The sequence below is a fragment of the Pyrgilauda ruficollis genome, unplaced genomic scaffold (genome assembly GCF_017590135.1).
Source record: "Pyrgilauda ruficollis isolate IOZ18807 unplaced genomic scaffold, ASM1759013v1 scaffold3, whole genome shotgun sequence".
NCBI classification, from domain to species: Eukaryota; Metazoa; Chordata; class Aves; order Passeriformes; family Passeridae; genus Pyrgilauda; species Pyrgilauda ruficollis.
In genome coordinates, this window is record NW_024524377.1 from 23465166 (window position 1) to 23492532 (window position 27367).

Below are 27367 nucleotides of genomic sequence, written 5' to 3' on the forward strand. Positions count from 1 at the left end.
CAGAGGCAGATGTGCAGCTCCAGGGGGCAAACCCAGCAGCCAGGAGAAGTGGAAAGCTGGGAGGAAGCACAGCCAGCTCCTAAGGGTGGGCAGCAAATAGCCATTCCCCAGCCTCAGCTGCAAGTGTTGGCACAGGAGAAGGAAGAGGAAATGCAGGCTTGTTTGTGGATCCTCTTCTCTAATACTTTAGCCTAGATCAGAGGGCTGGGTGCAGGGCTGTGGGATCATGGCCCTGTTCCACTCTCAGAGATCAGTGGAAGAGAAGGGATGAACTGGAGGGAGGAAGGGAACTGTGCTGCCTTGCCACAGTCACCTAAGCCCCTCTGGCACAGCTGTACCAGCACCCCGTGGAGAGGCTGCTGCTTCCAGGAGTGTCTTTGGCATGGTTGTCCCTTCCGGGCAGCGTGCCATTTGCCAGGGAGACAGTGCTTCTGTTGTCACTTGTTAATGAGCATCAGCACAGCATCCAGCACCCTCCAAGGCACAAGGAAATATGGACTCCCAGGACTGAGGCAGCACTTTAGTGACCACCCTGGTGGGGAGCCTTGCTCCAGCCAGCTCCCAGCCCTGACCCTGACCCAGGGAGCTGCTGCTGTCAGGCCACTGACCTCTCCAAGCTGCTGCCTCCCACGTGGGTTGATGGCCTGAGCTTGAGACCCACAGCCCAGACATTCCATTGCCGGTGCAGTCAGATGCCCAGCCCTTCAGGGAGGTGTCCTTGCAGGCAGGCATGGATCCCAGGCACCTTAGGTGAAAGAGGGCGCCTAATAAGGGGAGAGGAGGTTTGTGAAGAACATAGCCATAGGAAATTATTTGGACCCTTAGAATTCTAGAATTCTAGTATCTAGAATTCTAGAATACTAGGGCTGGAAAAGGCCACCAGGATCATCAAGTCCAACCATTAACCCAGCATCATCATGTGCAGCACTAAACTGTATCCACAAGTGCCACATCCACATGCCTTTTGAATACTTCCAGGAATGGTGATTCCAGCCTTTCATTTGGCAGCCTATTCCAATGCCTTCAGAGTAGGCAGGGGGATACAAAGTAAAACCTTTGCACTGGAGCTGTCTGACTAGTTTGTTTGTATGGATTTGGCTTTTTAATAAAATACCAGAAAACACAATATGCCTACAGATAAGAATGATGGGCACTGGCTGACTACTTAGTGTGCTAAACGTGAATATACCAGCATGCTGAATAGTGGCGTCATTATGTAAATATTGCAAGTGTCTCCACTCAGCAGTTCTTAGAGCTAACGACTCTACTTATTTTTGTAAATATATTTTGCTTGTGATTAAGTAGGAATAAGCTGACCCTTCTCCTCTGACATTTCAATACTTCTTGTGCAATGTTGATGGGAACAGCACTTTACAGTTAAATGTAGCTGTGCATTTTGTGTCCTTCCCTTCCTTTTTGTGGCCATAGCTCAGTTAATACTACGGCCAAAGCTGCTGCTGCAGTAACTCAGAGTTATGCCACTTGCACCATCTGTGCAAGGGCTAGTGGGGGTTCACTGAGTCTTTATTCCTTATGAGAGGCATTTAACTGAAAAAATTGCAAGCCAAGAGCTGCCAGGCCAGTCAAAGATCTCTCTGTTGAAGCTGTCCATGCACAGCAGCTTTCCCTGGGAAAGGGCTGGCAGAGGCAGGGCAAGGAAGCAGCACTAGTGTCAGGTGATCCACAGGTCTGCAGTGAAAGCCCAGAGCAATTTCCACCCTTTCCTTTGGGAGCAGCAGCCACTCTCTGTAGGTGGCTCTAAGCTGGGAAGCACCCAACTTAGCTTTGACATTTCTGTCCCGATTTCCCACAGATCGTGTTTGAGGGATTTATCCGCAATGGCCACTCGGGAGAGCTGGCCCTGGATGACATCCGGCTAGGCACTGACATCCCGCTGGAGAACTGCATGGGTACGTGCTGCGTCCCGCCGTGGGGGCAGGGAGGGAGGGGGCAGCTCAGGCTGGAGAGCTTTGGCTTGCAGGCTGGCAGTGGGCCACACCTCCCCTGGCTGAGTTACCAGGAGTTTCTGGATCTCAGCTGGGACTTTGATTGCCCATGAAAGAAACGAGGGCGACTCAGCCTCTGGGGGACAGGGGCTCTGCCTGCGTTGGTGTGAGGAGGAGGAAGCACATGTCTCTGCCACGCAAAGCTGAAAGAGCAGCTGAGGGTTACTGAGGACTATTCTATGTGATAAGGACATACACCAGATATAAAAGGAAAGTGCTGAACAAAAGAAGCCAGCTGTCAGTCAGTATTACACACTTAGAGGGGCCAACGAGTTCAAAAGGAGTCTTCTCTAGTAAGAAAAAAAATAACTGCAGAGAGGTTTTACAGCAATGTTAACAGAATAACAAAAGAAAATTTTGCCCTAGAATTCACAATTTCCCAAACCAGGCCAAAAGCCAGGTAAAAACAGAAAGGACTTCGGGGAAAAAAAAGGAGCAAAAAAGTGTGTTTCAGCAGTTTGCAGGTGGAGCCATTGCCCTGCACTTTTCCTCTAGCTGGCATATCCATGCAGTCACACTGATGGCTCTGGCTGTCATCTTGCTTGGGTGTGTATTTAGAGGTATCCCAGTTGAGCATGGGACCAGCAGTGTTTAATTAGAGCTGAGAGCTGCCCAGAGCAGCGAGGTCCTGCTCTTGTGCATGACCTGGGAGAAGCATATGTTTCACTAGGAAGTGTCTGACCCATCCTGAAGCAATGGAAAAAGCGGAGAAGAGCCTCTCTCCCTTTTGGGCTTTGAAAGGTCCCATTCAGTGAAGCTGCTCTCCTCACCCCCACCCAGGGAAGATCCCAGTGCCTTCTAACCCAAGCAGGACGAACACTCTTTCCCAAAGGGTGTTTCTCAGGGGAGGAAGCACCAGACAAACCATGCTTGGGAAGAGCTGCTTACATTGCTTGCCCCGCTATGTGGGCAGGTGAGGGTAAAGATGGTGCAGAAACCAGCACTGATAATAAAACAGAGGACTAAGACTGGCCCAGAGAGGCTCTTAAGCACCGTCAGTCCCCGTTTCTTTGATGCTTTGAACTCTGCTGGTCTCCCATCTGTCAAAGGAGCTAATACTTCAGATGTCAAATTCCCGGTATTTAAGGCTTGACAGTGGTGTTTTAATCTCTTGCCTTCTATGGCATTAAAGAGAAGCAAGACCCATGATTAACACTAATAGTATTTCCTATCTAACTTCTTTGGAGCTCAGCAATTCACCTAGCTCCAGTCTTATTGTATCTTGGGCCTCATGAATCTAAAGCTTAATATTTCAAAAATAAAAGCATTAATAAATTATGAAGTTTCAAGCATTGTCAGCCCAAAAACCACACCTAACTGCTACACAAATTTACCCAGTCTAGGAAGTTGAATGTGGATCATAAAACCCATAAGGATTGTTTGTCTCAGATAATTTCCAGCAAAGGGTTCCTACTGCAAACTTTAACATAACTTAGGGGTCATTTCCAGTTTCACCAAAATAATAATGAAATAGTAGCAATACTATGCTGCTCTCTTTCTTTCAGAGCCATGAGAATAGCTGACTCCAGCACAGGCTACTGTTTTTTTCAAATATAATCCTTGGAAGTAATCTGATTCCTTTTTAGCATGAAAGAATGCTAATAAGTCACAATAATTTTTTTCCTTTGACAAATGTGTCATTTGCATTTTGAACCCAAGTGATGATTTCATAGCACTCAGTAGAGCCAGAGTCTGCTTCTGTGACTCACAGGCATAATGCAGAAGTAATCTAAAAATAATCAGAAGTCTATTACTTCTGCAAGAAAGTAATCAGTAGTAAGTACCGATTATTGCTTTTCAGATCCAGTAATTTGTAATAGATTACATCTTCAAAGTATCTTGAAAGAAGGAAAACTATCACTTGCCTTTGTTTCTTGTCACTGTGAGATAGAAAGGAGCTGGGCATCACTGCCCAGAATTAAGACAGTTCCCGCATGAGAAACAGTGCCAGAGTTGAGCCAGAAACCAAAACCACTTTTGGAAATTTAGGGGATTTCAGGGTTTCATTCCTGGGCCAGGTGAGGCTTTGTCACTGGATGACTCAGGTCAGCCAGGCTGAATACAAATGACCCTCAACCTCAGACATATTTTTCTCTGAAGTGTGTTTGAGTCACAGCTTTTTGTGTCTGTTTGGTCCTCAGCTGGGGCCAGGTTTCTCACAGTCCTGCTAAGGTTGGCTGGCTCCCTGTGCTGTTCCCAGCGAGTGGCTCCTGTGAGGCACAGCCACCCGCCTGCTTCGCTTGGCCACTGCAAATCAAGGGGGACGTGAGCTGGGGGCTTGCTGTGTAACACTCCCCTCTCTAATACGAGCTTTTGTTTTTCCTCTGCAGAACCCATCACAGCTTTCCCAGGTGAGAACTCCTACTTTCCAGGTAAAACTGCACTTCTCTCGGTGGTTTTGTTCTGCTGGCATGGGCTTTTACATCGAAGGAAAGCAATGTGTGTGCTTGTACAAACAGCAAATGTTCTGAGCACTGAAATGGCAAGTGTGTACTAAACCTCCCCCACCACAGCAGCAGGAGATGGCATCCTCTGACTTCTGCTAGGTCAGACAGGGAACAGGCAAGCAGGCAAGTCCCCCGTCTTGGGACTGGATAGCGTTAGGAAACCTGCCATCCTGAGAAAGCACTTAGCTCCTGAAGAGCAGCTAAGCCTGGGAAGGCTGAAGAGTAAAGAGTAGTTTTCAACTGACTTAAATGGAAAAAAAAAAAAAAAAAAAGAAAGAGTAGCCAGTTAAAAATGAAATCTGGTGGCAGTAATTCACATTGCTGTGAGGGAAGGTGGTTCTCTAGTTTGTAGATGCTCCTGCAGTGGCGGTGTTCAGTGCTGGCAAAGGAGGGTGGGGTGAGTCTGCTTGGAAGGGGGAGTTGGGAGGTATAAGTGAGAGAGCAAACTGCCGTGAGAAGCTCTGAAGGTGACAGTGAATAAAAGGAAAACAAGGTGAAAATGGTACATTTAACAGCTTCATACTAGCCTGGAGAATAGAAACCAACACTTCTCTGATCAAACCTGCAGGGTAGGAGAAAAGGTGAGGAACTCCAAGGAACTGCCTCTCTCTTTTCAGGGGGAGTGCTGTTTGTCTTGCTCTGGGGTGAGAAAAACTATCTACTTTTGCAGACATCCGTTTAGTCTGAGGGGTTTACGTGTTTTTTTTAATTTGGATTTTGTTTTCCTACCTGCCTCTTCAGGAATGTGTCTGGGGGTTGTGTTGTGATGAAGGGCAAAGTTGTAGCTCCCCTTAATTTTGAGAGTTGTTTTGTCAATTCAATCAACATGCCCTTTGCTTTCACTGGGACATGATGTCTGTACTGTGCTGGTGAAGTGTAAGATATGGCTGGACTCTACCCTCGAAGCAGCTGCATTTCCATGTGGGCAGAGCTGTCTCTCCTGGGTGTGTGCATTGGGAGCTGTGGCAGCAATGGCAAAGGAGGCGCCGAGAGTGAAGTCACATGCACGACTCTGTCCTGGGGATTCAGGCTGTGGAGTGTTACCAATGTGAGGGACAAGTGCAGGGTCTAACACCATGTTTTACAGTCACACCCATAATGTAACAACTAGAAATTCAGTTCTGCTTGTTTATAGGCTTATTTATCTGATATTCAGGCTTGTGGTGTTACTGAAAAGCTGCTGTGATATTCTCAGGTGACAGTTAAAACCTCACAACCATTCATGACTTCCACCATTGCTCTACATTCTCCTAGGCCTGGTCTGGCATCTGTTTTGCAAACACCATCCTTGTCTTTTGAGACTTGTTACAGTTTGAACCTTTCTCTGGGTCCTCACATTCTATTCTAAAGTCTATCCTAAAGTCCTGCTAATAAGTATTGCTTGTCTTTCCCTTCGCCCCTGCCCTGCTGCCTGAGTGCCTCCACTTTCCCATCGTATTCCCCAGGGCACTGGCTGGGGAGAAACAGTGAGGTCCCTGAGCACCATGGGCAGATGCTATTACAGGCACACCTCCCCCTCCCCCTGGAACTTGCCAGCTTGTTCCAACAGCTCCTGCCCATTCCTGGCCCCCTCAAGGACATCCTAGCATTGGTCATAACAGGGGAGCAATTGCAATTGCAGCAAAAGGTTGAAAAGGTTCCCCTGGATGACAGGCAGGAATAGATGGCACAGAGGGATGGAGTGACCTGGGAAAAAGTAAAGTGCAGAGGGAAAAGATGGAGAAGTGAAGATGAAGACTGGAGGCAATTACATGATAATTAAAATGAGGGAGAGACAGACATGCCCAACAGAAGGAGAGGGAAAAATGAGGGAACAAAGTCCCAGGCTGAAGAAAAAAATTGAACTGGAGAGAAAAAACTATACATGAATTACTGAGATGTTCTATAGCCCCCACTCCTGCAATTACATGATGACAGGATCACAAAGCAAATAATAAGCAGAGAATTTGTGTAGGTGGAATATGTTCCACCTAGTGGGTCGGGACCTTACAGGACCAGGAAAGTGTGCTTCAACTGTGCTGCATTTGAGCATTGATGCATTTCACCTTTAAAGAAAGAGTACAACAAGTGTCTGGAAGCAAGGAATTAGATAAATACCAGGCTAGAAATAAGAGATATATTCCAAATAATGCATGGAGAAAAACTATGGAGAAAAACCATGGGGAGAATTTGCCTTTGGGACTGGTGGATTCTCTCCCTGCAGGTATCCTGAAATCAAGATAGAGATATCTCCCTGGAGCAATGACAGGTAGCAGTTAGGGGGTGGAGACTGACACTGGTTTTGTGGCATTCAGATTAGATGAGTGTAATACTTGCTTTCATCTGTGTCATCTATGAAAAGTCCAGCTGTGTTGCTTGTCCACAGCAGTTAATGTCAGTGATTTCAGGAAGGAATATGAGCTGTGACACGGCAGTGGCAGAGCAAGGCAGGCAGCCCTCCAGGCAGCTTTCTGGAAAGGATTTTCTCTTTTTTTTTTTCCCCAGATGGACTATTGCTTTTCCTTCTTTGGGTTTTGATTCTCAGTGCAAAACTCCAAAACTAGTCCCTATATATAGAGTGTTCCCTATTGAAAAGAGAATGCGGCAGTACCTGGACAGGTTGGAAGTGTGAGGACCAGCAGTACAACCACATAAAATATCCATCCTGTAGGGATTAAATCAGGCTTCCACTGACTGGTGTTCCAAGCTGGGCCATAAACACAGCAGCCACAAACTTGACAGCAACAGCAGGAGGCAGTTGTTTATTAAGACGAGAGTACTAGTGAATAAATGAGGAAGGGCAAGTGTGTGTGTGTGGCAGAAGGCAAAGGGGAGTGGAAAAATTATTAAGTTAAGAAGATGGATATTTTTTTTCCATCTCCCTGAGCAGTGAACTTTTCCACTGATATAACAGAAAACTTCCAGAGAGCAGCAGGGCCGGTAAAAACAGAGCAGATAACATCAGCTCTGTGTGCTGAGTGGATGGGCAGCTATATTTAGTGTCTGGCAATGTAAGGAAGAACAATCATTAATGTTGGGAATTGGCTTCATTAGGGCTTAGAGACAACTGAGTGTGATTCCTTAATGACTTCAGTTGCTAAATGAACTCTCCAGACTTCTGCTATCTCCTCACAGGACCATGAGGTGCGGAAACGGGGGTTGAGGAAGGGCTCTGCACCACCCCTCATGCTTGAAGCCCTGGCTGGGACATCTGGAGTGGGTCAGGGCCAAGCAGTGGCTGTCCTGAAGCTGCAGCCAGCTTGAGTTCCCAGGGGATCTTTCCCACAAGCAGGATCATCTGCAGTACATCATACTGCTTCCCTTCATCCCCAGGCAAGCAGAGGGCAGAGATGCACAGGCATGGGGCAAGGGCTGCAGGCTGGGCACTATGGCACGTGCTCCTCTCTGGCCAGACCCACCCTTTGTACACTCAGCCTTCCACTGGGCAATGTACAGCCATCAGGAGGAGCCTTCCTCCCGCTCTCTTGAGACTCAGGAGCTGTTGTCACCCCTGACACCTGCCCCTCTCCCCATCCCAGCTTCCACCATGGGACCCGGTGCACATCAGTGGTGTGAGAGGCTGTTTGTTTGTAAATCTCTCACTGAAACAAGGTGCTATGTAAGCAGAGACTGTCACCAAGTGTAAACACAAGTGGCCTCTATACAGCAAGCAGCCCCACGATTTCCCTGGGGGTCAGCCCAGCACCCCCATGCTGTCAGGCACAGGAGAGGTGTTGCTGATCCATGGGGGATGGCAGTGGGTCACATTTGGGTCTGGGCCAGCTCAGCCAGCTGGATCTGTGGAGGGAGACAGTGGGGGGTTATCAGTGAGGCTCAAGGCAGCATTGAACATGCTCAGCCTCAGAGGGAGCTGGCAGCAGCCCCCGTGGGATGTCCCACACTGCCACCTCCATGCAGACAGTGAGAGGCACAGGGATGTGCTGCTTTCATTCCCCAAACCAGCATGGCCAGTGGAGTTAGGGAAGGAGGTCAGAGGGCTGCCTGCTCCCTATCTTCGCCATCCTCAACACACAGCCCAGCCTGTATGCCCATTCTGCAGGCACTGTTGGGGGGCAGGAGGGACAGGGCCACCCCCAATCCTGATGGCGAGGGGCAGCTGGGGTGAGACAGGTTAAGAGCAGCATATCTGGCAGTTAGGCTTCTCCTGAGACATCCGAGTTTCTTGCCTACAATGACAAATATGTGGGTGGTTCCCAGCCTCCTGCTCTATAAAAGCAGGATTTATTTTGCTTGTGTGGATTTTGTCTAGCTTTTGAGGTGTTTTTTTGTGTTGTTGTAGCTATTCATCTGGATGCACTGTTCATTCTTGGTTTTAGTCCTTGTGCCCAGTTTTTGAGGAACAGGGACAGGAGAAAAGCCTTGTGAGTGGCAGAGGAACCATCATTTTGCCTCATCTCCTGTGCCACTAGCAGCAGAGCTGTCGCCATCTCAAATTTCCAGCCAGTGACTCTGCTGGACAGTATTTGTAGATAGTATTTGTAGGGGAGGGCAGAGGCTGTGCTACAAGATGCCCTTGCTGCTGGCAAAGCTGAGTGCATCCTGCACTGTTTTGTATTTTCCCCTTGGTGTCTTCCAAGCCTGCTCAGGAAACCAAGCTGGAGTTTGGTTAGCACAGAGCTCAACAATGTACTGACACCAAACCCATGAGCCCCCAAAGTTCAAGTCAGGGGGCTGCCCCCCACTATCCAGCCAGGGGCAGGAGCACAGGGTGAGCACAGGACGGGGGTCAATGTGTCCAGCAGCAGAGCAAACCCTCCTGAGAATTACCCTGGGGACTCCAGCCCCCTTGAAGTAACAGTAAATAAACGTGGTGCAAAAATACATCCCTCCCTAGTTATTTGCAGCTCACCCCCACGAGTGCTGCTGGCAAGGTGGGAGCAGCGTGTGCAGGAGCGGTAGCGCAGAGCGGTCCCGCCCTGGGCACAGATGTGTGCAGGCTGTCCCCGTGTGACCTGGCCAGGGACAGCACTGGCCGTGCCCTGCAACACGCTGCAAGAGTAGGGAGGGTTGGCCGTCACTGGGCTGAGTCTGGGCACTGCCGGCCCGTGAGTTCAGGGGAGTCAGGTGCTTTGCCAGCCCTCCCGAGGTGTGTTGCTTTATCAGCATGAATTTATAGTCCTGGCTTGCTGAAGCTGCAGAGAGCATGAGTTCCTTGCCTGAATATTGGGTTGGATTTTGCAGCCCATGCCTTGTAAATAATTATGACCATCCCTTCTCGTTTCAAGAAATAGTAAGGAAATAGTAAGGAAATAGTAAGGAAATCTGTGTAGGTCTGTGAATGGGGCACCTAGTGAGTTGGGTTTTGGGGGTTTTTTCTCCTCCCGGTAGGCAACCTGCAAGGGAACCTGATGGTGAGCCTGGAAGCTTGTGTGTGAGGCTCGTGCGCATGTGCTAAACCTACGTGTGTGTGTGTGCATGGGACTGTGTGTGTCTGACTGACTGAATGTATATTTAGAAACAGCCCCTTTTTAATTTGCTTGTTGTTGCTTCTACTTGCACAGGGAATGCTTTTATTTTTGTTTTTGTTGTTGTTGTTAATTTTCCCTCCTTCCCACCTCCTCTCTGGAAGGTCTGGGACGTGTTTATGGTGAATGCCCTGATTTGTTTACTTGGGGAAGAGAGCAATGCTTTTTTGTTGCCTTATCTAGCTTTGGCTGGGTTTCTTGTTTGATAGTGTTAATGTCGTGGGTGCAAATTGAGAAAAGGCCAGGCTGGACAGTAGGAATGTCCACCTCAGATGGCTAGAAGAATCCAGAGAGGTCCGTAGACATTCAAAAAGCAAGATCTCTCCATTTTATTCTTTCTGCAGCCAACATGATAACACAGCCATTGTTTGGAAGAGGGAGGGGAAGCCCTCCTCTTCCCCCACCTGCAAGTGAATCTATTTAAAGTTGCCTTATATCAGAGAAGCTCATAATGAATGTTTTGTTTGTTAAAGCCAGCCTTAGGGTAACACGTAGACTTCAGCAGGTCTTAGTGGATGCTAAATACTGTAGTTTCTTGAGAATTGAAGGTTTATTTATTTAATAAGTATCCTCACTCTGGGTGCTGATAGTTTTGTTTTACATGGGGAAGGGGGAGAGAGCTCCTCCTTGTCTTTCTGCTAGAAATGTTCAAGGGACAAGTATAGTTCCCTTTCTGGGTTTGAGTTTTTTTCTGTGAATGGGGCACCTAGTGAGACTAGACCTGTGTGCAGAGCACTTCCAGACAGAGAATTTCTTCTCTGTCTTTTCAGTAAAAATGACAAATCTTTCTCCCTGTAATTTCTTTCCCAGTCTCCTGCGGTAACTTCCTCGGACATCTGAGATTATGCTTTTCTGCCAGTTACGAACGTGATGTGTTTTGTCACTACTTGACAACATCTGCCATGTGGAGACAAAACCAGGTGGCTGATCTGGAGATGGCCAAAATAAAGAAGGGAAAAAAACATTAATTGATGCCAGAAATAACAGTAATAATAGTGCATATGGAATTTGTATTGCGTTCCAGGCAGCCTGATTAATTAAAAGGGAAGGGAAAGGCCCTTGAAAATGTGGGCTCAGCAAGTGCCAGGCTGTGCCCTCCCCTAGGAGCACACCCTGTATGTGGAGGCGGCTGTGGGACCTCGTGTTGCTCCGTGCTGTACTCTTGAAAGCATGTGTGTTTCTTTATGTGCGTCTGCATGCCTCCCACCTAGCAACCCTGTTCTGTGTCTCCTCCCCAGGGGCAACCCTCCTGCCAGGGACCGAGCCCACAGTGGACACGGTGTCAGTGCAGCCCATCCCAGCCTACTGGTATTACGTTATTGCCGCCGGAGGTGCTGTTGTGGTGCTGGTCTCCGTCGCGCTGGCCCTTGTGCTCCACTACCACCGGTTCCGCTATGCGGCCAAGAAGAGTGATCACTCCATCACCTACAAAACCTCCCACTATGCCAACGGGGCCCCTGTGGCCGTGGAGCCCACCCTAACCATAAAACTAGAGCAAGACCCCAGCTTGCGCTGCTGAGAGCCGAACAGGAACGAGAAAGCAAACAAAACACAAAACAGACAGACAGACAGAAACTAAGACTTCAAATAAGTTGCCTCAGTTTTGCACTTTTTTCCTTACCTAGCATACGTGTGAACTCTTAGATATCTCCGTCCCTTCTTCGTCCCCCAGCCCTCCCCAAATCTTTTACAAACTCTAAACTAATGCTGCATCTTGGATCGCCAGAAGAGACACACCGCCCCTTCACTTCAAAAGTGAACACTCCCTTTCTATTACTTTTCAAGGATACTTGGGGTGTCAGGTGGAGGTTTATTTTGCTTTGTTTTGTTCGTTTGGGGAGTTGGGTTTTTTTTGTTGGGGTTTTTTTTTGTTTGGGGTTTTTTGTCAGTTTTGCGTTTGCTAATGTTCTGCTTCTTAGAGCACCAGTAACATCTAGCAAGCCAAACCCAGCCAGTGCGCCTGGGGGGCCCAGCTATTGCTGCTGCTTTAACTGGGGAGGCAAGGAGGAGCCTCCACACACCTCCCACTGTTGAATGGCCCAGTGTATTGTAGTGGAAATGCCTTATATAAATTACTTAATGATGACATGCAAAAGTGGTTTGAATTTTTAACCCTACTCTGTTTGCAGGCAAAAAAAGTACCTCCAGTGAGCAAGGTTCTCCATCTTGTTTGTATCCATTTGTGATGAGTGATCAGATTCCCTCACCCCTTCTAAACTTGCTAGTGCCCATCCCTCCTTTGCCCATTAATATTGCATAAAATTAATCAAGATGAGCAGCTCTGTTAACTTCCCTGCAGTCTTGAGCTACCTTTTGGTCTGGGAAAAAAAAAGCAAAAATACAGACTGTGCTGAAGTGGTATTGGCCCCTGTTGCAGCATAGCCCTATGCCCAGGGGATGTCTGTCAATGGGGGTGTCACTTTATCCCCCTCCTTGCCTTAATTCGTGCAGCCAGTTTCAGTTCCCCATGCTGGTTTCACAGCAGATTTCAGTGGAATCCTCTCAGCTGCAGCAGCAAGTGTCTGAAACAAGCAAGGAGTGCAGAAAAGCCCAGGGTGATGTGCCATGTGAGCACATTAGGCATGGTGGGTGCTCGTAGCACTGCTGCACCTGGGCCTGGCTCCCACAAGGTTTTTGAGAGCAGCAGGGACCTGCCTGTCCCAAGGGGCCAGAATGGACCCGGGGAGCTCCTGCCACCTGGAAGGCAGTGCCACTGAAAGGTCCCTGGAGAGGGGCTTCCAGGGCAAGGGTGCTTTCACCGTGAGCCTCCTCATCACACAGCACTGGTGCTGCAGTGCATCGGGTTTGGGATGTGGATTCCTATCCCCCTCAGTCAGCTGCAAATTAAAACAGATGTGAAATACTGGCATGGGTTTACTTTCAGGGTAGCCCAAGCCATGTCAGCAGATGATATTGTCCCATTTCCTAAGTCAGTTCAGTCTCCCTAGTTCAGACGATTTCACTTTGACCAGGTTCACCCCCACAGACTTAGCAAGTGTGCATTGGTGTGTCAGAGAGGAGAATGTGGCACCCTGTCTTTTAAACCAAAATCACCAAAGACAAAACAGAAGGTCACTTCGAGATTTTTACTCCCAGTTCTCCCCTGCTCCTTGAGCCCTGACATCCCCAGCATTACCCAGTTGCCTGTGTGTGAAAAATATCTTGTGGAAATTTGAAATTCTTTGAAGATGTATTGTGTGGAATGTAATAAAATGATGATATTTTTATACAAATATCTGGGGTTTTTCTTTCTTCTTCTTTCTTTGCTAATGAGAATGCTGTTGGTTGAAGCAAAGCAGAGTTCCAAAACTCTTTGGAGCATCAGGGCTATTGCTTTTAGCCAAGTGAAGCTCCAGTTCCTGCTGCGTGCAGACCCAGCTCCCAGCAGCCCAGATGCTGTGGGCTCCCTGCCTCACTGCACTCAGGATCGGGCCATTAATAGCAGCTTTTAGATCTATTACATTTGTACCAGTCCTTACGGGAGTTTTGGGAGGCTGGACTGACTCTTGGGATTGTTTGGGGATTTCACCAGCGTTGCTAAGTGCTAAATTGCTCAGTGTGATTACACAGAATTTCTCCAGCTGGGGCCCCTGGAGACAGGACATCCGACTTTGCAGGGCCCCTGGGGCTGGCCTGGCTGCCAGCTCAGCTGAGCCACATGCTCTGTCCCTGAGCTCAGCAAAAACCGGGTAAGCCATTAGCAAAATTAATAATGAAAACAGCAATGATTTCCTTTCCTCTTCTGTGCAATCCGTGTTTCTGCGTGTCAGACTGTGCAGGGGACCTGTACATGAGTGTTTGGACACGTGTATGTCCGCTGCTTTCCCTCTGCCTGAGTCTTCTCAACTTGTTACAGGGACCTCTTCTGCAGCAGTTCTGCTTTCCATCTTCCCTAAGTGTACCCTTCACCCCTTCAGCAGAGTCAGCAGCATCACATTTCATGTGAAATATATTTTGCTGCAAGTTTGAGAGGTTTTTCCTTCCCTCTTTATTTTTCTTCTCTCATATTCTTTACCCTGGCATAAAGCTCAGCTTTGCAATGAAACTTCCTGACTTTACTAGGAATTCAGGCCATCAACAAAAAAATAATTCAAATGTGATCCCTCACACTGGCTATTCAAACACAAGCAAAGCTGAGGACCCATGCTGCTTTTTTGGGAGAGGTTTTTTGGGGGTTTTTTTCTGTAATTGTACAGCAAAGCAAATTACACTTGTAATTTGCATTTTGTACACTTCAGCGACTGTTCAAGCAAAATTCAAAACAAATATGCACATGTGAAAAACAGGGAGGGAGAGACTGAGTGATGGCTTCCCAACAAGGAAGAAAAAAATTCTGTTAAGTAAACAGACGAAAAGGGAGAAATTGTTCAGGATTAATTATTCCGTACGTGCGCCACAGACAGATTGGCCGGAGAGTTGGGTGCTGCTCAGGCTGCAGCACATCCTAGGGAAGAAAGCAGCTAAAATTAGCATGCTTTGTTTGAGGAAATAAATACAGCTTAGTGTGATTTTGATGCAAAGTCTTCTGCCAATAACTTCAGGCATTTAAGTGTCTACTTAAAAAAAACTTTTTGGGGGAGCAGTGTGGGCTCTATTTTTCAGGGAACAACATTGTGTCCTGTGTGTCACGGGGAGGCTTTGGGCGTGGCTCCCTGGTGGTGTGTGCCGTGATGGTGTCAATCTTTTTATCTTATCTCTGCAGTTGGTGTTGTGCTGAAGGTCCATGGGCACTCTCTGTAAGCGCTGGGACAAAGCCAGTGCCTAACAGGGATGTGAGAGAGGGAGCACTGACCTGGCAAAGCAAAGGCGCCGTGGGAAGGGCGGTGCTGTGCCTTGGCAATGTCGGCGTGCCTGAGATGGCTGATCGGGCAGGAGCAGGCTGCACAGCTCATTCACCAGCCGAGGGACGGGCCGCACAGTTGGGTCAGCCTCCTGCCAGGGCAGGCACCTGCAGGATGGCACCTGGCACAGGGTCCCCAGCGCTGCTTGCCCCCGGGCTGTGGGGGCGAGGTTGGCTTTTCCTGGCCTGATGGAAACGCCTCTGCCGCCACGTGCAAGGGAACAAGGTAAAAATCAGGCTGTGCGTGGGGTATGCCTGGATTTTTGTCCCTCTAGAAACCCTGTGAAAACCTACTGACTTTACCAGGGCCAGCCCCCACTTAGCCCGTGTCAGGGTGGCAGAGTGAGGCGTGCAGACAGCAGGCGAGGCCCCGAGGCGAGCTTGGACAGCCGCTTGGCTTTCCGCCACAGCTCCTCCATCAGTGGCTTTGGCGGCTCTTAGCAGAGACTGCAGGCATGACTGCCAGTTTGAGGAATCGTGTCGTTAGCCACTGCACTGTAAAAACAAACAGCGACAACGGGGTGGGTGATAAACATACCAGGATGCCACAAAGCTGCCAGCTTCTCCCCCAGCTCCGAGCCCTCGCGTGGCAGCAGCGGGGCCCAGTGCCGCCCTTGTGCTGAGGAGCTGCTCGGTTTGGGGTAGGTGAGCTCAGCACGGAGCACAGAACCTCATGTCAGCTCCTTACCCGGGCTGTCCAGAGCTGGGAGAGGGAGAGGATTACGCCGTGTAATGCCACAGTCAGGCTGTAGGCACACATGCCACCACCACTGTTTCCTTGGTCTGGGGGTGCTGCTGAGGAGAGGTGCAAAAAGCAGGGCTGGAGAAGGGGTCAGGCAGCAACGGGGGATGTGTCTGCTGCAGGGAGGGTTTGGCAGGGTACTGATTTTGGGAAGCCACCTTGGCCATCTGCCGTCTGTGCAGCAGGGCCAGGTGCCACATGTTGGAGGGCAGCACCAGGGCTGGAAATAGCTGCCTGCTCCACACCAAATGCTGAGCCTGGCTCCATGTCTCCAAGTGCTTTTGGTGGGGGGTCTTCAGCTGCCCAGCCGTACTTTCCCACCTTGTCTTCATATGGGAAGCCAAAGGATTGGAAGAGATCATCTGTGTCCCCAGTTTGACAATGGTTCTGTGGTGGGCTGAGGTGTGCACAGTTGGCCACCCCCAGGGCAGCCCCAAGGCAATCTGAGAATAATGTCCAGCAGTTCCTGCACTGCAGAGGGAGGCCGGGCCAGGGAGTGGCAGCTTGTTTGCTTTCCTTAATGCTCAACTGTAGCCAAAGCACTGTTTTAATTTGAAATTTGGCAGGGATTTATCCCTTCTGTAAACTAAAGTAGTCCTGTGTTTCTGCAGGAGTGGGAAAGAGAGAAGTGAGGTGGATTTTCAGCTGGAAATAGAGCAATGGGGGATTCAGAGGCAGTGTTTCTGCTCGGAGCCTGTGCTGCTGCTTTGAGAAGTGCCTCTCCATTTGCCGAGGGTGGGAGGTGTCACCCCCAGCCCCCGGGGCTCCCAGCCAGAGGAGCAGCGCTGCGCCGCCGCCAAGCAGAGCGGTGTCGAGGCGAGGCCACGGCGGCTGCTCTGCTGTGTCAAAACAAAATGATGTGTGTTGGAGTCACACTATTGCTGTGGAGAGAAAAGGACTGGGAATGAGCAAAGAGAGAAAAGCAAGGATGAGAGCAGAGCTGGGGCTCTGTCTCGTTATGCCAAGACTGGGAAATGTCAATTTCTGACCCCGTTTTCCTAGCTTTGGCTGCATTTAGTGTTTCAGACCCTCATGGGCACTTGTTTGGCAGCAGAGCAGCGGTGTACCTCCTACGCCCCTTCACTGGGCAGGATTGCACTGGCCAAAAGGGATGTTGTAGCAGCAGGAGAGAGAGGTGAGCATGTAGCTGGCTGCCCTCGAGTCCTTTCCACAGTGGGGAAACAACCATGTGCTGCTTATTTCCCCAAAACCAGCAATTTGTTTTTCTTCCTCCTACACACTCTGCTTTTTTTGTCCCAGCAGGCACAGGCACAGATATTACTGGGAATGAAAGACTGTAGGCAGCAGAGCTCACAAAGCACCCATCACCTGGTGCGTCGCTTTCAGCCCCAGAGCTTATGGACTCCTGCAGAAAGTGGGGAGCAGGAGCACAGGAATGGTGGGAGCTCATCCTGGGTGCTCTCCAGCCCAGGCTATCCTGTGCCACAGTGGCTGTAGGCAGGCAATAATATGATCTGGAAATTACTGCAAGTTTGATATATTGTTTGGGAAAGGCACATCCTGCTGAGAGGCTCATTTTGTTCAGCCAGAAAGACTCCAAGAGACACCACAGATAATCTGCAAATGCCTGTGTGTAGAGAGAAATGCCAGATGATAGAGCTCTGCCCCAGGGTGATTGAGCTCCCCTCAGCGACCTGGCAGGAGGCAGCACCTGGTGCCTGGACATAAACCAGACAAAGTCAGGCTGGAAAGAAACAGCAATTTTTTTCTTGACAGTTGTCACTTGCCTTGGAAGAGTGAGTCCAGGTTCCAGCAATCAGGGCTGGGTGTTCTCTCCAAAGCAATAGCTCTTGGCTTGGTGTAGAGGTCTCTGCCAGAGGTGATGGTGCTGCTGGTAAGCCCAGGCAGGAGGGCTAGCATCGAGCACCTGTGGTGGTGGGAAGTATGTGCCAGGCCACATGACATGCTGAGCTCAGCTTTGGAGAGGTGAGCTGCCTTGGGCAGGTTTGGAGAGCTTTCCTGCAAGAGGCATGTCTATGTCTGTGGTGGGACACCAGAGAACCTTGTCTGCTCTCCCGCCCCTCTCGTCTGCCCTGGCACAATCCCTCCCACCCCTGCTACTATTTTAAAACAGATGTACGCTGAAACTCTTTAATCTCTGGAAATACTAATTTTCTCCTGCTCTCCCTCCATGTGAGTTCATACAAACATGGTATTAAATCAGCCCTTGTCTGATTAAAATTTTATCTTTCTTTTTCCAGGTCCCATAAATTAGCCTTTTAGCTGGCAGTGCTCTCAGATCCAACAGATAACAGCCTTTCTTGGCATCTGGCTGTTTCCAAAATCATTGCTAATATCATTTTTTTGGCCAGGACTGGCTAGGTGCTCACAGCTATTATTTGGCACACAGGCTTTGAAAATGGCCTTTCACTCAGGAGAAATCATTCCTCATATTTAATTACAGTTTCCCCCTAACTTTCTTGACTACCTTTCTCCGGAATATTTTTTCTCTTTTAAAATGCAAGGTAAGTTGTTCCTGAAATCTGCCCTTTAAGGAAGCAGCTTTCCACAGCACAGAGCGATGTATGTTTCTCCCATTCTGCCCACCAGCTTGCAGGGCTTTTCTGGGGACCACTTTTGAAGGGAGTTGCCTTCTGTGGCCTGCTCCACTTGTCACTGAATTGCTGGGACTTGTCCCAGAGGAACCTAACTGATGACAAACAGCAGGATAGATTCTGTGGCAGGCTAGATTCTAAATCATCTCCACTAGGAACTGAACTGAGACCACCAGCTTCAATTCCCACAGACACCCACACAGCCTGAGCTGATTCAGTTAATGACTCGAGAAGCCCCAGTATGGAAAAAGAAACGTCAAATTATATTTTTCTAAAGCTTTCCGGAGGGTGTAGAGCCCTTCATGATAACATACAATCAAATAGCAATGAAATGGCATGTGGGGAACAGAAGAATGAGGGCCTGAGGAGGAAGGAAAATAGGCAAGTAGGAAGATATCATTTAAGCAGGACTTAAGAGTTGTATTAGCATGGGGAATTGAGCAAATCTCTAGAAGAGTAAACAGATTCTAGGCTGGGATTTTTGTATAAATGTTCTCTCTTTTCAAGTTTTCCCAGTGCTCCTTCCTTTCAGGCTGGAAGAACTGGTGTTCTTTTGAAAGTGTTGATTAACCAATACTTTTTTATTTCTGGCTTTTCCCTCAAGGCTGCCCTGGGAAATTACAAAAGGATCAAATTGCTAGCTTGTTCTCACACAAAATTTAGAGCAGCTACAATATGGAATGTCAAATGACTTCCAAGAGCCTTTCTCCACACATGGACTCCTTGGGCAGACTGTCATCTAATTTTGACCTCTGCTCATCTTTGAGCAACATACAGTTTCTAGGGTTTGTAGGGTTGTGTGGGTGACACGGATGGCAAACCTCACTGCTTGTCTTCCAGTGGGTGACTAGCAGTTCAGACGTCTCCACGTGTGAACTGCTTTGCAAGTTATTTTTCCACATGTTTGGATCTAAATGTTTGCAAGACGCCCTCAGGCAGTTCTCCCAGCCCTAAGATGTTGCCATCTGGGCCTGTCAGTTCAGGAACTGTTGAGGAATCATGTGAACTCACCGCTAAAGTGAAGATTTACAGAAGGCAGTGTGCACCTGTGTTTCTTCGACAAGGTACCAGCAGCCTTGAGTCAGCTTAACTGACTCACTCAGTGCAGAACTCATCGGCAGGAGGGGCAGGTGTTGGGCTGTGAGCCTTCCTGTTGCCAGTTCACTTGTAAATTCAAAGAAATCCCTTCATTCTTTGGGTGCAGATACAATTCTGCCTGAGGAATGAGAAGGTGTCATTAATTCCAGCAGAGGATTGCTACTGTCAGGGGTCAGGTGGTGTTGGGGCAGCATGGCTTTCAGCAGAGACTCACTCTGGAAGTGAACCTTGAAATGTCGCTGGCATGGATTGCCTGACACAGTTGTCTGGGAGAGCAAAAAAGTGTATTTAACAATTCAGGAGGCCTTTTCAAGTCCTAAATATCCACGCAAATATGCAGAAATATTCTTTTATAAGGTTTTGAATAATTTCTTTGCATGTGGCTTTTTAGGTACAAGTTACAATCTTTAGTTTTGGTTGCTTGTAAGTAACCTCTTTAAACTCTTCTTGCCATTTTGGCACAAGGCATAAAGTAATCTTGGTTCCAACCACAACTACTTCCAAGGTGTGACTTCTATCGCTTTCTAGTCCCTGATTTTTTGCATTCCTGATCATTTCGAGACACCTTCTCAGTTAAGTACCCCAAGTTACAGTCAGCTTTGAAAACTCTTCACAGATTGAAATGAAAAGACATTTTCTTTTGGAAAAGTGGAAAAGAGCCATGGTAACTGTACGCAGAGAAAATGATAGGAAGACTGCACAGGAAAATAACTTACTTCTGCTCAGATTATAATATGTGCATTTGGTTGCTAGTCCTTGGTCTGTGCTGAACAATAGCAAGAGATGTCACCACTAAAAGGAATTTGGATCAGGAAAATGTTAACATAGGGGCCTAGATATGGTAATTTGCCTCTCTCTCCATTTCAACCAGCTTTTGTATTAAAACATATAATGAAGATACATAAATTCCTCAAATTACTGTGAATTTGTCTGAAATCTAAAGATGAACCGGGTCACTGAAGCCCTATATCCAGTCAGACATATGGGAAAAGATGAAAAGTAGAGTGTGTGCTAAATGGATCCAGCATTAGTGGCAAGTAATGACAGACACCAAGATCCTACTCAAAGGTGTAAGGGTAATACCCATGAGCATGTTAATAGTGAATTATGGCCATTATGGAGGCAGCAATGACAATATTTTAGTGCCCTTCAAGGTGTCTGATTTCTTTGCTTTTTGCTCACTCTCTTTTCTTCTTAAAAGCTGGTGATCTGGTGGTTATGAAATGTGACATAGTGTGAAGATCCTCTTCTCTCAAGTGTGCAAGAGTCTTCATTGACTTTGGCCAAGGGAAGAAGATCATGAGTTCCTCCTCCTTCCACAAGGAAGAGCCTTGTAGTAGTTTAACAATTACTTTCTTCTGGCTGGTCTCGCAGTCCAGTGACCGGCGACAATGATGCTGCCAGAAGGCCTCTTTTAACAAACAGTGCTTCCCATTTTGTTGTTCTAGTGAACTTCCCGAGAATGGAGGATGACTTCCCAAGCTCTGAGCAAGACTTTGAAGACAACGACGATCCAGGTATGCAAATGGACATGGTATGCAAATGGACATGGACATTGTCCATATGCACATGGACAATTCAGCTGTAGCAGCTTGTGTTTCAGTATCAGATGCTCAGATCACTCACAAACCTCAGCTTTAGTGGTGTTAGGAGCTAGAACACACTTGAGAACATACATTGAAGGGATGGCTTGGCATCAAAAGCATTGATTTTCTTTTCTTGTTTTCCAACAGCCAGCAACCTTGCAAAGTCAGTGTATTGTATTTGTGTTAGGACAAGTGAAACTGATCTTTTAAGCATTAATTGCTGCTTGCATGGCATTTTGACTTGTAAATGAAGAAAATTAAGTCTGAGACTTGTGACAGATTGATTCCATAGTTTTGAACCTAGTGGCACTGGAAGGGCCAGAGTTTCAGTGGGTGTAGAATGCTTGTATGCTCTGTCAGTAATCTGATGTCTAAAAGTGAATCAGGGTGCCTAACTTTCTTGGTAGCTTGGTGCTTCACATGATTTCTAGACCTGGGTTAGTGAATCCTTCTGAGATATGCCCATATATGTACTTTAACTCTTGTAAAGCCATCACAACTCCACGTAAGTAACGTATAAAGGTGAGGAGGGAAGAAAAAGTGATCCCTGGATAATAAGTGCCCGTTCCACTGCAGATTACTTTGGATCGGATAGGAACGACACACTGTTCTCTACTAACTCTCCAGGAACCCCAAAGCTGGACAAAGAGAAAAGCTGGCTATACACCCTGGATCCCATCCTGGTGACCATTATAGCAATGAGCTCCCTCGGGGTCCTCCTTGGGGCCATCTGCACTGGTCTGCTCCTCTACTGCACGTGCTCGTACGCCGGGCTGTCCTCGCGGAGCTCCACCACGCTGGAGAACTACAACTTCGAACTGTACGACGGCATCAAGCACAAGGTGAAGATGAACCACCAGAAGTGCTGCTCGGAGGCCTGATGGGTGCCTGGGGATCACCCTTGGCATTGTGCCCGGTGAGGTGGGCTGGCAGGGGGGTACTTTTTTGCTGTTTTCTATGGGAACTGAATGCCATAACAGGGAATGAGGGGAGCAGGAGTGAGGGGAGGCACTGCTCCTGCCACCAGGTCTTGCCGCCGGGTCACACTCCACCAGGACCAAGTGGCTTTCCTGCAAACCAGACTGTGCCGGGCGAGGGGGGACTGAGCCCCTTGTTTGTTGGTTCATCTTCATTTTCTGCTGATGTGAGTGGCTGGGATGTGGTAAGGGAGCCTGGTTTACCTTTTGGATGTGAGAAACTAAATGTTGATTGTTATTTCCCACCTCCTTTCTCTGGTAAGTTGCTGAGAAGGCTGAGGGATTTCTTTAGAAATAACACACACACACGGAGCCCCCTGTCCATTTTAGACTCCGTCCAGATATCATTGTAGGGATTTGTGCACTTCACACTAAGAACAGGAAGCTGCAGTTTGCAGTCCTGAAAATGGAAGCATGTTGTTACCTTCGACTTTCCTTCTCCTGGTAGCAGGGGAAGGGTGAGATACTGGCTTTACTGTCAACAGTAACAACAGCGCTTTCTGAAATCATTAAGAAAGAAAATAGAAGGGAAACCCTATGTGTTGAAGCACCTCTTTGAGAAAAGCTGAAGAGCCTTAAAGTGATTTGTGAATAAGAGCCATTTATTAAATCCATATCTTTGATTGCAACAGCAGAGGCCTTCATCAGGAAGGCCTTTATTTGAATCTCCACCCCTCTTGAGCCTGCCCTTTTTCTTTTTGCTATAATGAGAAAATTGCAGCAAACGAAAGATAGAGCCTGTCAGGTTGCTGGAGCTTAGGCAATGGCTTTGGGAAGGGGGCTTCATTTGGGGTTTGACTTGAGATACAGTGCTGAGGCCTCTCCAAAGTTCCAGGAAGGGAAAATGAACAAGGAAGGAGGCTGGAGCAATGCCCACAGCCCTGGGGACCCTGGCCATGGTGCCCACTGGCACTTCTTCACCTTCCTAATGCTCTCCTTCTCCCTGGAGCTGGGGGGTGTGAGCTGGTGCCTTCAGCACCTCTGGACCACACAGCTGCCACCACATCCCCTTTGGAGCAAAGCTGCACTGCTCCTGATCAGTAGCAAAACCCCCAAGTTCTATCTGTGAACTTTTTTTGGTTTTTTGTTTTTTGTTTTTTTTTTTTTTTACTTTGAACAAGTGCCTTAGAAGTATTTTTCCTCCAGCTGATGATCAGTGCTGTAGCAAATAGCAAGTGAGGCCTTCATCCTTCCCCACAAAATGCTCTTCTTCACCACTTTCCACTGGTTAGAGCCCAACAGAAATCTGGTCCTTCTACTTTCAAATGGTCTGGCTACATTGTGTGGCAGCTGGTACCTCTCCACTTACCACTGTGCTGTGGGACAGGAGTGTTATGAGAATAACTGAATGGAGAAAAAGAGTTGAAATGCTGAACCCCAAAGCAATGCCTTCATTTCCAGTTCAGTACAGGATCACCTCTATCAGCTTGCACATACATAAATAAGAAACCTTTCTGTCACACTGGGTTTGCTTTTCCAGGGGCTCTTTGGTAATACCTGGCATGTCCTGATTTTTGCATTTTACCTGGCAAGTAGTTTGGGTTGGGGATGGTATTATTTTCCTCACCAACTGCTATTGACAAAGATGTGATATGTTGTGAAGCTCAGTTTTCCCAGCCCCACAAACACATTGTGCAGGAGTCCAGGTGTTTGGGGACACAAGCAACATCAGGAGAGGAGATGAGCATGGACACAAGAGCAGTGCCACAGATGCTCCTTGGTACTGCGGGAATAGGAACATTTATCTACTGTTTCATGAAGAGCTCCCTCAGACAATAAGATTTTAGGGAAAAAACCCCTTCTCTGTTGTGAGAAAGGTGCACATGTACTGGGGGAGCAGATACAGCAGCTGCGTCATCAGCGCCTCCGCGGTTCGTATACACACGCAGAGATGCACACACAAAGGCCTTCATTTCTTTAATTCACACTGTGCGCCCGACAAAAACAGCAGTAAACGTGTCTCTGATTCTCCTTTCGAATCACCTTATTTCTTTTGGTGTTTTTCACAGACAAATTCCACAGGGGCGTTATTTTACTGCACAAAAGAAACAGGCAGTGAGAGGAAATGTACCAGACCATTTCAAAGCTGGATTGCTGCTGCTCAATGATTTCATTCCCTTCAAATCACCAGAGAGGGGAAGGATGAATGGAAAAGGACCATACAGTAGAAAAGCCAACTTAGGCAAACAATAGGTGAAAATATATAATTAAAAAGGTGATGTTATGGTGTCTAGTAGGCGTACAGAGAGAAGAGTTCATATATAGATATATTCAGAAACAGTGTGTTTGCACACGCACGTGAATTCTCTGTATGTATCGTGTATGTGACTTATTCCGTGGGACTGACTCGTGTTAATGTATCTCTTGATCCGGGGCAGGGGAGTACTGCTGACCTTGGCACTAAGGTGGCACGGGCCCACCCAGGCGCCCAGCCCGTGTGTCCCGCTGGCCCCTGGCAGCGGGGCAGGGCCCACGTGTGAGCTCGCCAGGCGAGAGAAGGCCGATCATGCTGCACAGCCAATACCTCACTTACCTCTGCCGGGTGCTTTACTGTTCTACGGAAAACTGTGTTTGATTGTAACTTCAACAGGGATGGGGGAAAGGTCATCGGTGCATTCAATTCATTGCATCCTCCTCTGCAAACAGATTCGGTTAGCTGATTGCAATTCCCTCTGTGAAATTCAGAAAAGAAAAAAAAATCGGCATTAATGCCTTTGCTTAAATGGGCTGTTGCCTCCACATGCTTCCCATGGCAGGACATGTTGCTGATGGGCAGGCTGTAGTTCTGGGTGACTTCATTTTGTGGGAAGGTGCCGGAGGTGAGCATGGGAATTAAACCATTAAGAAATTATATGCAGAAATGGAAATTCTCCAAGGTTTGCAGTTCAAGGTATTTGACCATTTACTGGCTGAGCCAGGACTTACGGACTTAAAGAGCTTTTACTGTGATTCTTCGGTGTAACAAACAAACAAAACAAAACAAAAAATAAAACTGTGTTTATATGATTTGTATAAAAACCTTTTAAAATTACTATTTAATAAACATTATGGTAGAGATTATGTTTCTGTGGCTTTTTTATTCACGAAAGAGCAGCAACAAGGAAACCAAACTGAAGAGGGCTGTGGGTAGCAGAAGCCCCAGCAAAATGAGGTGCAACTTGAAGCACACAGGGCCATGCCCACTGCTCTCCTTTGCTGTGCACAGCTTGTCCCTTTGGATTACCCCAGGCTGTGTGGCACACCAAGGTGACATGGGGTTTTAACACAGATCCAGTGCACACACACAGCATCTCCTATCAGAGCTGGGGAGGGCTCTGTCCCAAAAGCAGCATCTGAGAGCAAATCCCAAAGTGGATGCAGGTCCTTTCCTGTCACCCTGTGCCGTGTCCCAGTGCTGCCAGTGATCCCAGAGAGGATCACTCTCACCAGTGCAGTTTTAGGCTAAAAATCACTTAGAAAATGACTTAGAACTAAAGTGCACTGGTGAGGGCCAGCCTGTCACAGTTTGTCCACCTCACAAGCGTACAGGTGCTGGTATGCCAGCGTGTCCCTGCCGTGACTCTAGGAACCTGCCGAAGTGGGCAGTGTCTGGGATGGGGTGGTGTTCTGCCATTCAGCTTCAGCCCTGTTCTTCATCACAAAGACAGTGGGGACTCCTGGCAAACCCCAGTGCCAAGCCTGCCTCCACATACTTGTGTTCTCCACCCTCCCTCTGCTCTGTCACACCGCCCTGGTGGCAGCCCAAGCCTGGGGAGCCTCAAGCCACTGCAGGGCTGCAGAAAGGAGAAGCGGTGGGGCTGAGCCTACAGCTTGGAAACTCTTGTTTATTTATGGGCACCCTGACAAATGAGAGCCAATCCATCAAGCTCTGAGCACCTTGAGAGCAAATGAAATTTTGTTGCCATCTCCAACACGGTGACCCCCTCCCAAAGCGTTTGTGCATTAAAGAGGGTCTTTAAGCGATGAAGGGTGGCTGGCAGCTTAGATGAAGATGACAGTGTAGCTGCAACCTTGACAGCTCTCCTCTCACCTAGGAATAAAGAACTGATGTGCAGATTGATACCTGGGGGAGAGGCTGTCAGGGAGCAGGACGGAGACGGCAGATAAGCGACTCAATCAGTGTCAGAGCTGTCCTGCCGTAGCAGCGCCTGTAAATCACTGCGGTTAGAGGGGAGCCTCCGCTAGCACACGGAGCAGAGAGCCGGTAATGGAAACACGGCGGGCAAAGCAGATGTGTGCCCTGGCTGAGGTTAAAAGCCTGTGAGCTGGGCTGAAGCTGCTGCCTGGGCACCAAGGGGAGGCAGGTACCCACTTCAGGAAATTTAAATCTTCAGGCGTTTTTTTTCCGCACAAGCTGGGATTGCACATGGATGGGGCTGCTGCCGAGCCAGCAGGATGGGGTGGGACCTGGAGTGCCCTGGTGCATTTGCCAGGCACACAAGGGTACCCACTGCAAGCAGAGGCCAGACTGCGGGGAGCTATGGGGGGTGTTTCATATGGCACCAGAGTAATCAGGGGCTGAGCAGGCTAATGAAATCGATTTCATCATTCTCGGGCTGCTCCAAGATGGGGATCCAGCCACTCCTGCACATCCTCTAGAGCTGATTGCAATCGTGTGTGCACCCTTGCTGTTTCTCTTGCCCCTTCTTCTTTCAAATATTCCTTTTCTTTTGGATTTAATGGGAAATCTTTTCAAATAATGACTTGCTCTCTGGACAGCTGGGGGCTTGGCAGTAAGGGGAGCCATGGGGCTGAGCTAATGAGTGGATTCGTAATTAATTAATTGCAGGCAGGTGCAAGTAGAGCCTCCCGTTGCCTCACTGTCTTCTGTCTCTCTCTCTGAAGAACGCCTCTGTCTCCTGGAGCCTGGCACTATCACCAGCCATCCAACGGGATTGAGCAAAACCTGGTGCCAGCTTTGCTGTGGACAGTGACTTTAGCAGGCTGACTCAGGGAGGCTGGTGCTCCCCCTCCTCCCTGAAGGCAGCACAGGGAGCCTGTCCTTTGCCTCCAAAATTACCAGGTGCCCTGAACCTTGGTGACAAACACCAGCACATTCTCTTTGTTGGGAAGCTCCCAATGGCCCCTTCCCTCAACGAAAGTTGGATGGCTCTATTCAATAGCTGCACTGAAATAGTTCACATCTTCCCCCTTTACACCCCAAATGGACAAAGCCACCTGGCCATGAGAGGTGTTGGTGAACCCCCAGGTGCTGACTCCCGGTGAGCTGAGCACTGGGGACCTGACTACAGCCAGTGCCACCACTGCTGTGTCCCTGCTGTGTCCTTTCAGCCTTACTGTGGCTGCTCAGTAGAGCCCTGTGGTGTAAATACAGAGGGTGACACTGAGTTTTGGTCTGTATACATCTGTAGCAAAATTTGCATTGAATTCACTAGGTCCTGATCAGGTAGGACTAGGCTTTCCTATCAACTGCTGTTACATGCAGTGACCCGTCTGAGGCAACAAACTCACCGTGTCTAAAGCAGTTTAATGGGAAAATAACTAATCCTGAATGTGTTGAGAGGGAATGACTCCTCTCTCAGCTCCTGTGTCATAACTCAGTTGCACTACTAATATCTGAAATGGAAAGCACTGCATTAAACACTCAGCAGCTCTACCCCCGCCTTGGC

At 48.3% G+C, this 27367-nt stretch overlaps 1 protein-coding gene across 4 annotated transcripts in view; it reads left to right on the plus strand.

The window, feature by feature from the left end:
* NRP2 (neuropilin 2) overlaps positions 1 to 24794 on the plus strand; it is an 89125-nt gene extending 64331 nt beyond the window's left edge. Inside the window, exons 14-17 of one of the 4 annotated variants that reach the window (XM_041472814.1) lie at positions 1814 to 1910; positions 4337 to 4357; positions 20623 to 20691; positions 21337 to 24794. In XM_041472814.1, coding sequence (XP_041328748.1) covers positions 1814 to 1910; positions 4337 to 4357; positions 20623 to 20691; positions 21337 to 21641 — 492 coding nt within the window. In that variant the 3' untranslated portion in view covers positions 21642 to 24794. Of the gene's footprint in view, positions 1 to 1813; positions 1911 to 4336; positions 4379 to 11156; positions 11812 to 20622; positions 20692 to 21336 lie in introns of those variants that run through there. The other 3 variants (XM_041472815.1, XM_041472816.1, XM_041472817.1) reach the window with 3 other exon arrangements.
* Positions 24795 to 27367: the final 2573 nt, after the last annotated feature.